This window comes from Populus nigra, chromosome 7 (genome assembly GCF_951802175.1).
Source record: "Populus nigra chromosome 7, ddPopNigr1.1, whole genome shotgun sequence".
NCBI lineage: Eukaryota > Viridiplantae > Streptophyta > Magnoliopsida > Malpighiales > Salicaceae > Populus > Populus nigra.
Window position 1 is genome coordinate 19,022,711 of NC_084858.1, and position 10,667 is coordinate 19,033,377.

At 32.5% G+C, this 10,667-nt stretch overlaps 2 protein-coding genes across 6 annotated transcripts; one reads left to right on the plus strand and one right to left on the minus strand.

Annotated features, from left to right (window-relative positions):
- Positions 1-252: 252 nt before the first annotated feature.
- On the plus strand, positions 253-3,435 carry LOC133698817 (mitochondrial arginine transporter BAC1-like). Of its 4 annotated transcripts, none has more exons than XM_062121894.1 (8): positions 253-666; positions 929-1,018; positions 1,658-1,759; positions 1,876-1,980; positions 2,071-2,169; positions 2,239-2,418; positions 2,516-2,614; positions 3,234-3,435. In XM_062121894.1, exons 1-8 carry the CDS (start codon positions 574-576, stop codon positions 3,369-3,371), a joined length of 906 nt encoding a protein of 301 aa, XP_061977878.1. In that variant the 5' UTR covers positions 253-573; the 3' UTR covers positions 3,372-3,435. The 4 variants fall into 4 exon arrangements, with proteins under 4 accessions (XP_061977878.1, XP_061977881.1, XP_061977879.1 ...); XM_062121897.1 differs by having other exon boundaries at positions 2,529-2,614; positions 3,234-3,394; XM_062121895.1 differs by lacking the exon at positions 3,234-3,435 and adding an exon at positions 2,753-3,209 and having other exon boundaries at positions 254-666.
- Positions 3,436-4,869: 1,434 nt separating this feature from the next.
- Positions 4,870-6,721, minus strand: LOC133698818 (squamosa promoter-binding-like protein 3). 2 transcript variants are annotated; one of them, XM_062121900.1, is made up of 2 exons: positions 6,319-6,721; positions 4,870-5,212 (listed from the first exon to the last, which is right to left on the minus strand). In XM_062121900.1, exons 1-2 carry the CDS (start codon positions 6,648-6,650, stop codon positions 5,125-5,127), a joined length of 420 nt encoding a protein of 139 aa, XP_061977884.1. In that variant the 5' UTR covers positions 6,651-6,721; the 3' UTR covers positions 4,870-5,124. The 2 variants fall into 2 exon arrangements, with proteins under 2 accessions (XP_061977884.1, XP_061977883.1); XM_062121899.1 differs by having other exon boundaries at positions 4,870-5,242; positions 6,319-6,711.
- Between the last annotated feature and the right edge of the window lie 3,946 nt (positions 6,722-10,667).

The window sequence follows — 10,667 nt, forward strand, 5'->3', positions numbered from 1 at the left end:
CAAGTTATTGAATCAAATAACATACTCTTCACATTATGATAATTCAATTCAATTCGATTAAATTGTAAACAAGCTGTGATAAATTCACCTCATAGATAGAGACTAAATTGTTTATAACTCAGTCTAAGTATTGAATGTAGACAATGAAAGCAGACAAATATATGATAAATTTGAAGAATTTTTCGTCTACCAAACAAGGGAGCTAAATTCTGTGTGTTTTTTTAATTACACCCTACAAGGTCGGACACTACACAACTAATATGCTTCAATTACAGCAACGGTCAAAAGCCCACAACTTGGTTCCATCTGTTGAATGAGAAGACCCATCATCTCTCAGTACTCCCCATCTCTTTGTAATTTTCACAATTCTGGGCAATCTCCAACTTCTTTACCTTCTCATTCGGCACCATTTGAGAATTGAGACGCAAAAACGATAGTGGCGTGACTGGTTGCTGACAAGTTCAACCACCCAACTTTTACCAGTCTATTTAAGGACAATGGTTTTTTTTATTACTAATTAATTAACTTTTGAGGTTTAGGGGTTTAGAGAGAGAAAAGAGAGAAACCAAAAAAATGGGAGAGGCATTCGCTTATAAGGAATACTTAGCTGGTTTACTTGCTGGTGTCGCCACTGTTATTACTGGTCACCCTTTTGTCACTGTCAAGGTGAGTGCTTTACAAGTGCCTGTCTCTCATTTTTCAGATTTCTGATGCTAAACTTGTTTAAAATGAAGTTTTGTGATTTGGGCTATCTTAAAGTTTGTAGCTTTGGATTTGGAGTTTGTAGAGATGCTTAAGAGGGTAGTGAATGTGGGTCGTTTTGTTGATAGATAGTGGTTTGTGTTTATGAGTCATTGCATAGCTTTGTGGTTTTGACAATGGATTGTTGCTGAATTGCTGAATTGTTTCTGTTTTTGTGTTTCATTAGGTGAAGCTGCAGATACATAATACAGAAGCACATGGGATTAAGTACAAGAATGGCTTGCATTGCACTACTAGGATACTACAGACTGAAGGAGTATGCTCTTTTAACTTTTTCTTGTAAGCCACAAAATTAACTCAATGATTTCTAAGTTGAATTGGATTGATAAAATGGAAATCTATATATTCAATTGCGTTAATGATGGATTTAAGTATGTGTAACAATTTATGCATGGATAATTTGCAGACTTCTTACTGATCTGAAGAATTCAACAACATATTTTGTGGGTAGAATTTTATAGAAATATGCCTTTCCATGTTTGGTGGCTTAATGATATTACTTAGTGATTTGTCCAAGGTTATTTGTATTAGTAAATTATGTAAAGTTAAAGATGATTCATGGGGAAACCTGTGAGTGAGAAGATTTTAGGTTTGATGATGTTAGTTCACCTATGAATTCATAAATTTCAGCAAAATGTTTCCGCCTTTTTGGTCTCTGGCATTATTTTAATGATTCTGTCACTGGAGTTGATTAAAATACTTTATGGTACCTTATAACAATCCTTGGTGCACTGCTTCTAGGCCATATACTGTCTTAGTAAAACATGTCATGAGTTATAGTGTGCCTGCATCTTCTCTCTCAGTTCGAGGGGAAGAGGTGGAGGTGTTTAGGATTTGCATGTTCCTGACATTTTTGTTTTTGAAAGTATAGCCAGATGATAATTGTCATTGACAGGTTAAAGGACTGTATAGAGGGGCATCATCATCTTTTGTTGGGATGGCTTTTGAGAGTTCCCTTCTTTTTGGCGTATATTCTCAAACAAAGCAGTCATTGCAGGTCTGTGTGAAGTTAATTGGAAGAACCTTTTTGTGCATATATATCTTTTGAAGTCACGTTGAGAGTTCAGTCTATTATGTAATTGGAAATAACCTCCTTCCCCTTTACTCATGAAGGGAGGATTGCAAGGTGATGTGCCTCGACCCCAAGTAATAATTCCATCAGCAGCATATAGTGGAGCTATTATCAGTTTCTTATTATGCCCATCAGAGCTAGTAAAAGTAAGTCACTTGTAGCATTCATATATGGTAGTGCTGTCTCCTTTCTGTTGTTTCCTCCTGAAGCTTTATGGTGAAACTGAGTTTCTTCAGTGTAGGATGCAAATTCAAGGAACTGACTCCTTGGTTCCAGAGTTCAGTAGATACAGCAGCCCTCTTGATTGTGCCCTCCAAACAGTGAAAAATGAAGGGGTGAGAAAACCTTCTGTCTATTGGCAACTTAAATTTATGACGTGTCGTTGCTGATGGAAAACCTTTCAGGTGACAGGCATTTTTCGTGGAGGTTTTACAACGTTGTTGAGAGAATCTATTGGAAACGCAGTCTTCTTTAGTGTTTATGAGCATGTTCGTCATTACATGCATTTACAATTGAAACCCACTTTATCTGACCGCAGCAATTTAGTTGACATGGGGATTGGAATTGTGACTGGTGGCGTAGCTGTATGTATCCTGAAAACCTTGCATATCTTTTGAAAAAAAAATTTGTTTGGTGTGTTTCATGAAGTCATTAACAGCTTTACATTCTGATGTTATCCAGTTTTGGTCTGCAGTTTTGCCTTTGGATGTGGCGAAAACCATTATCCAGACATCTCCTGATAAAAGCTCCACAAGAAATCCATTTCTAATTCTGAACTCTGTAAGATGTCCTGTTCCTTTCTCTTTTTGTTGATTTTAAAAGGATTCCCTACTTCTAATGCCAGGGGGCTGTCCAGTAAACTATAAAATATTGTTGTATAAAGAAAAAGGAGGACCTAATTAATTCCTTTTTTGATAGATCTACAGAAGGGCTGGACTTAAAGGATGTTATACGGGTTTGGGTCAGACAATAGTGAGAGCATTTCCTGCTAATGCCGCCGCAATAGTGACCTGGGAGCTAGCCATGAAAATGCTAGGGATAAACCGTGACTAAAAAGTGATAGCTAATTACCAAGGATTTCTAATTTTTCATTGCATCACCATTTTTGGTTTGACTCATGAAGTTCTCTACATTGGAACTGGGGTGATTCTAATATAAAATTTAAGCTCCAGATAGTATTTCTTCAAGAATAGTGCTCTGATATTGCTGTCTGAAAGAGAAAATGATCTTTGTTTGACTTACCAGATTTTATGAAGGTTGTGGAATTAATTGTGTCCTCTGTTTGAAGATGCTTATGCAAGTCATGTTCCAATACGCAGACCTTTGGTTACATAGTGGTTTTTGAAGTACCTTTGATTAGAAGGACCATTTTTTATTGAATCGTATTGATTCTGGACAGGTATGTTCCAGCTGTATTAATGCACTTGCTTGCTTGCATGTCTTTGTGCTGCAAAAACCTGTGCCAGATTACTGTTTTCATGGATGCGTTCATAAATTGTTGTCAAGAATCAAGACAGTCTTGGTGGATCAACTATGAGAATCTTTCACGTTTCTAGCTAATTAAGTCTCTTGCTAAGGTAATTGAGATTTAAATTTTGAAACTATAGGCTTCAGACTTGAGAGTTTCCACTGATATATTTCCACTGCATCCCCCTCCCCCCTTTTTTTAATATGCTTTCTGCCTGATACACTGTCACATCCATACTCTAGCAATGAAGGGAATTTCAAACACTACAGCACTTGGTATGCATGCCGTGGAAATTACCATAATTCAAGAAGAAACTCGGGTATTCTTGCTCTTTTACCTCCATGTTATCCATGCAAACTTGATCCTGCTTACGTTGCTTGCATTGCACTCTGCAACTAAGATCTTTGGGTTTGGCCTACTTTAGGCAAAATATTCTTCTTAGGAGAATTGAGATGTTAGCATGCTTACTATCTATACAAGTGCTGCCATAATCCCAGGAGAAGACACGGAGATTAGGACGTCTAATCAGAACTACCAATCCCGATATCAAAAAAGGCTATACAAATCCCCCCATTTCAGCTAAAGAAACAATTAGTCAAATTCTCAATGATAAATCAATCGCTAAGTATATCTATAACCCTTTTGATTTATTAAAAACTAGCCACTTGCCCTTGCGTTGTGTGGAGTTTTTTATTAGATTCTAAGAGCCTAATAATGGCGTGCAATTGTTAAACTAATTCCAATTTTGTGGAGTTAACTTGTTTTTTGAATGAGAAAGAAACAAAATGAGATGATTTGTATGATTATTGTATTTTTATAGGGTTTTTAGTTGGGTGAAATGTAATGATGTAAATTTTTGCTACAGTGGGCTTGTTCTATTTTTTAATGGTCTCTTACTAACATGATAAATAAAAGAAATGATCATAGATCATGAAGGGAGATTTATTTGTATTTTTTCTTGTTACATAGGTAATACGAATTCTAATAAAGTGGAGGTCTTGAAAATTAAAAAATCTATGCTTTTGAGTTCTATAATGGAAACTTGCTTCAAAGGAACGGGAAGACCTAGGATGTAGAAGAGAAGAGCATAACATGAGTGATTCGGCTGCTTTTGATTTTTATATATCCACTTATGTAGTACTTGACTTCATTATACAATATATAAGATTCATTTGTATAGATATTATCATCTACACCCAGAAAATTGTATGCTTTGGAAGAAGTTTGTACAGTTTGGGAAGAGGTTTTGATTGATCATAAAGAAGAATCTATTTCAACCAATATGCTCGTAGGCACGGCCATACATAATATAGAAATCACACTTAGAAGGGGTGGATAATTAGCAAGAGCTGCACATGCTGTAGCGAAACTGATTGCAAAAGAAGAGAATTCGGCCACATTAAAATTACCTTCTGGGGTAGTAAACTGACTAATATATTATCGTCAGTTTGCAGAGAACAATCTTTGGCTATTCATGCAAATTATAGAAAAAGATGAATGATGAACTTAAATGGAACAAAAAAACTTCTGGAGGAACACCAACTAATTAATCTGAAGGGTAGGCAAATTAGATAGAAGACTTCCAGTCGCATCCATTTATTGAATATTAGTACACATCATAGATTATTATTATTATTATTATATTAAAGCTAAAGATTGACAGAAGAGAGAGAGCATGCCAGAGATCACATATATATTTAGATATTCTAACCAATCTAATTAAATAATGCTTGGAAGAGGCCGCTTATGGGGAAATAACATGTAATTGTCTCCCTCTTTTGCTCTGTGATCATACCTCCTGTACACCTGAGCAGTCCTTTCGTCAATTTGAGCCTTCTCCTTGGTTGTCAGACGAGCTTTTCCTACGCCGTTCATTGTGCCCCGCTAAACGCCTCCGGCAACTCCTTTTGCTGTCATCAAACTCAGATAAATCATGGAACCTACAGGCACCATTCAATTAATTGTTTTAGTGACAAATTAAATTTCTCAATTATGGAGTAGTAAGAACCTATTATTGAAAGTGGAAAATGCACTGCTCTTTTGTTTCTTTATTTTCCTAAGGATAATAAGGAGGTAAAATGTTCAACATCTATACATATACATGAAATATATAGTTCATTCTTTCTTTCTGCTTCCTTTTATTTTTTTTACTTCTTAGATAGGTAACTTCTTTGTAGTTTTTAGGGGAAATACAGCTAACAATTAGGCAAAATTGGCACAAATATAAAAAATGCAGGAATTTTAAATAGTATTTCTTTGTGGGGAGACATTAATTTTTATTACTTAGGTTAATTTTGGTATTTAAACTTTTTTATCTTTAAGGTAAAACTCATAACATATAAAATCTTACTTTTTCTTCATATTATATATATGGGACTGGTCTACTTTATCGAAGAGGGATTTTTTTTTTTGAGGATTAAGGAGAAAATCTTCTTAAAAAAGTAATTAAGGAGAAATTACTTCTTGATGATATTCAATTTGGATATATTTAGTTATTCCTAGCTATATTTGTATGTTTAATGAAAAATATATAATCTCGAATCATAAATCATAGAAAGGTTTTAACTGTATGATGAAATCAAAGATCCCCATCCTACTTAATTAATTATGAATGATCTTTCTTGGCAATTACCAATGCCTTCTTACACGTAAAAAATTATCTTGATTTGGGCTTGTGTCATGGCAATAGAATTCTACCTTTCCTTTAAAAGGGTTTAAATGTAAGTTTATATATTCAGCCTCTTCATCATTAAGACCAATAGTCATGTATTTGAGTCGCCATATAGAATGGAAAATATTGTTAATTTCACAATTAAAAAAGAAAGAAAATATCAATCTAAAAAACTATTAGTGAAATTAGGTGTTATGCTTTTCAATATACATTATTATATAGATCAATAGGGCTAATTAAAACTAAGATATTATTTGTGTTTTTACCCCTCTTCAAAAGAAAAAAAAACTACGAGTTGACTTGAAGTGTTGGAATTAGAAATGACTTGGAAAATTAAGGTTTCACCTGCTACATTGCTGGCAAAAGCGTTGTTGGACTCCATTTACAAGTACAGAAGAAGCTTTGGCATGGAACTCACACACCTTATGGCGTTTATGGTATCGCTTGGCATCGGTCATATCAGCTGTGCAATTGTTTGCTTGACAAGAAATTGGCGGACTTGACGACGACCTACCACCACCACCACCACAACCAGACCCTGTTCTTCCTTTCTTCTTGATCTTGTCATCATCTCCAAACCCTAACCCAGTATAAATATCTTCTTCTTCATCATCATCTTCCTCTTCATCTTCTATTTCCTTCAAGTTCCTCTTTCCTTCAGCTTTGCTTGTTCCCATATTGGAAAGTAATCAAGAAGGCTAATAGGAAGAACCAAAAAATATGAAGCAAACAAGAAGCTACAAGACCTTGATAAATAAGTGAAAAAAGGAGAATAATTATGTGTGAGGACCATATGCTTCATTTTCTTTTTATTCCTTATAAGTATAAGAGTAATGATGAAGACCAATTAAGATTTTAAGCTATAGCTCAAAAACTAATCATGGTAAGCGTTACATCAAGAACAACTTTCTTTGTATTCTATATATATGTTAATGTATTTATTACTCTCATGCACATACAATTGCTTTACATGTGCTGTATATACACTCTTGTTTTCTCGGGCTTATCTCAAACTTCTCATGTAAAAAGTTATTAACATAGTTAAATCAAGTAATTATATTATACATAAAGAAATTTATATGTACCACAAGAAGCTAGTGTCGTTTACCCAAGTTGAAAGGCTAGATATATCTGTGGTGGATGTCACAATATCAATTTTCTTTTATGGGATTCTCGAGCATGCAATAATGCTGCAAGAAATTAATCATGTTGTGGCCAATGGCTCAGCTAGAAGCAAATTAATCAATCAATCAGTAAGCAAAATAAAGAATAACATTTACAATTTTCACATTATAATTGTAGAAACAATGACAATTAATAGAAATTGAATCTTATTGTTTTAAAAGGATTTGACAACAACAATGATGGAAGCAACAATACTATAATTTGGCATTTCAACTAGCAATGAGTCCGTTCATAAATTTAGCCATACACTAAACTATTTAAAATTCAAAACTTGAATTGTCCTTGCAAGGATTTAGTGCACCATATACTTAAATATAGAAAGTAATCTAGATCTACACACAAACACATAAACAATCCAACCTAAATCTTATTCAGAACATGCTTTTATTAAAATAAAAAAAAGAAGAAAAAAACACAAATTTAGTTTTTCTAAATTAGAAGAAAAAGAAGAGAAAGGGAAGAAGGAAAGAAAGAAAAAAGATAAAACGATGCATATCATTTTACGACATCAACGAATCTAATTGAGGTGTCGATCAAGTTCATTGCAAGTCCAAGGATTGAATTGATTAAAGAGACCATTTTGGGTTTAATGTTTTCCACTATCTAGTTTTACAATATTAAGCATAACTTTAAATTTGACTATTTGATCGATATTAAACTTTACGAGATGATTCCAAAGGTATTGTTCTACTTTAAGATAAACTTTTAGGTCAATTAGAGTCCAATAAAGAAGTATGATACATGTTAGAAGTTGCTGTATAAAAAATGTATTATTTTTCTAATTGGTTTGAGATTATCTTTTTATGATTCTTGGATTCTATGCTTGGAAAGAATTTCTTGTTTTTGTTGTTGACATATATGGTAACATATTACTTATATATTTTTGCAAAGATTCCAAAGTTGTCAAAAAAGAGAGGTCAACATCAATCCTTATTCTATAAGGATTGTTTAGCTATAAACAATGAAGTTTCCTAGCGCTTTGGGGAAAAATAAGTGGTAGAGAAAAGGAGGTGTATTGGCAGCAAATTCTCTTTTAGAATCAAGGAGACAAAATGTAGCAAATTCTCTCTCATTTCTAAGAAGATTATAAGTGGTAACTTTTCATTGATTATAAGGAAATAAAGGATGGTTACTACACATTATCACATGACAGAGTGGTAGTTTAATCAAGATTATTAAATTATTAATGAGTAATATCATTATTAGAAAAAATAGAAAAAAAACATGAAATTGCTGATGGAAAATACTTTGTTGTTATTTACTGATGAAAATTAGGACAAAAATTTCCATCAATAATTTTCAACAGAAACAGTGATGGAACAAAAAAAATTAAAATAATCCCATCAAAATTTCTGACATGTTATGTCAGCAATTTAGGTACTGATGGAGTTTCTGATAAAAAATAAATGGTAAAATTTGATGTGAATATTCGGTTGATAATTTCATTATTGACAAAAAAAAAAAAAAAACCTTGAGGAGATACTTTTCAATTATGTTTTTCCATTGATATTGAAATTACTGATGGAATTTTGCCTAGATGCTGATGCATAAAAACTACAGTAGTGAATTTTATTACTAATTCATAATTTTTTTGTCTAATTATTTTATTTTGTTATATAATTAAACTATAGTAGTGCACATTCTTAAAACTATTATTGTATTGAAAAATGTTGCAAGTCCATGTACTTTGAAATAAAATTGCAATTAATTAAATAAACAAGGATAAAGTTGAAAAATCATGTATTTTCGAATGCTTCATGACAAATATTTTGGAACATCTCTAAATGGAAACATGAACAAATAACATTAAGACAGAGAGAGTATAATCTGCAGGGGCATAACACAAAATCAAATATTATCAATTTGTCAGAGCTAAGTCATTGGAAAATAATTGTGCATCAATAAATAGAGTCTGCTGATTGGATCTTCATTCTTTTGTATTTAGAAGAAAATAAAACCGATCATATTCTTAATATCTAATTATTAATTTTGAATTTAATGATTTATCAAGAAACCAAAGTTAAATAGTCAAGTAACTACAATCGTTCATATTAAATTTAATAGTTTAGATACTATGAACATAATAGAAAAAAGAAAAGAAAAAGAAAAGAACATATCTTTGTCTGAACACGTGAAATTTTGCACTGTAAGGGTATTATTCAAAGGTGAAAAAACCTAGATGATCTATCAAAGTTGCCCCTCAAGATTAGATGCTTATGGTACGGCATACCTACAATCTATGTCCTTGGCATCTGATTCTTCTCTTCTTTTCCCTCCCTCTCTCGTTTTCACACCTTACATTTTGCTGTAGCCAACAGTGTTGCAGCAAAGTGGGCACCTATGCTCTCGTGCTTGGCTGCAGTTTCTAGCTATCATATATATATATATATATATATATATATATAAAAGGACCACGATGTGCATTATCTTGTAAATTGGTCCCCTCTGTGCTAGGGCAGCTCTTTAAATTGTACTGTATATGGAGCACGAAACATTGATGCCAAATAGATCAAAGATCCAAGGTTCGCAGGTGGTTTCGAGCACTAAATGATAGGACCGCAAATAATTCTATGCGATAGGAATCATGATGGATTGCCCAATATTCACAGATTGGAAACCAACTTGCAGGTTGGCTTTTGGAGGGGATAAATGAATAGATGTTTGGCTTAGCTTTTGCTTATGTTTTTAAGAGCCTTTTAAAAATGTTTTTAATCTAAAAAAACATTAAAATTAATAATTTTTTTTAGTGATTTATGATTGTTTTGATATGGAGGTGTTAAAAATAAAAAATTAAAAAAAAATTATTTTATTGTATTTTCCAGTGAAAAGTTATTTTTAAAAGCATACTGCACTATAATATCTAACACCTCTAGGATGTGAAGTCTATGAGATGAAATATTACGAGTGTTACAAAGTTATTAAAGATGAAATGTTAGCATATATTTAATATTTAGATGTGCAAATTGTTAGAGAATAATATAAATTATATCTTGATACCTCATATAAAAACTTAAGTCTTTGGGTTAGATGGTTCTTTGACATGATATCAGAGTCTTAATGACTAAGCAGCGACGAGTTCGAATCTTACCATCACCATTTATTTGATAAAAATTAAGCACAAGTGTGAGTTTGTGCAAATATTAAACCTAAAGAGCTTTCACTTGAGGGGGTATGTTAGAAAATAATAAAATTATATTTTGGACATCACCTAATATTTAAGTTATTGAGTTGAGATAATTCTTAATTTGATACACTTTTTTTGCACATATAATCCTTATATATGGTGGACTTCAATACATATTATATTAATATTTAAAGGAAATTAAATTAAAATTAAATAAATAGTGTGCATTGTAGGACTCAATTATTAGAATATTTCTAAAATCAAGATTTTGTATCTGAAAGAGTATTTTTATTATAAGAAAGTGGTAGAAGAATCTATTGCAGAATATATACAGATTCGATAGTTTGATTTTTGAATTTATGAGACAAGTTGAAACATTGTTGGG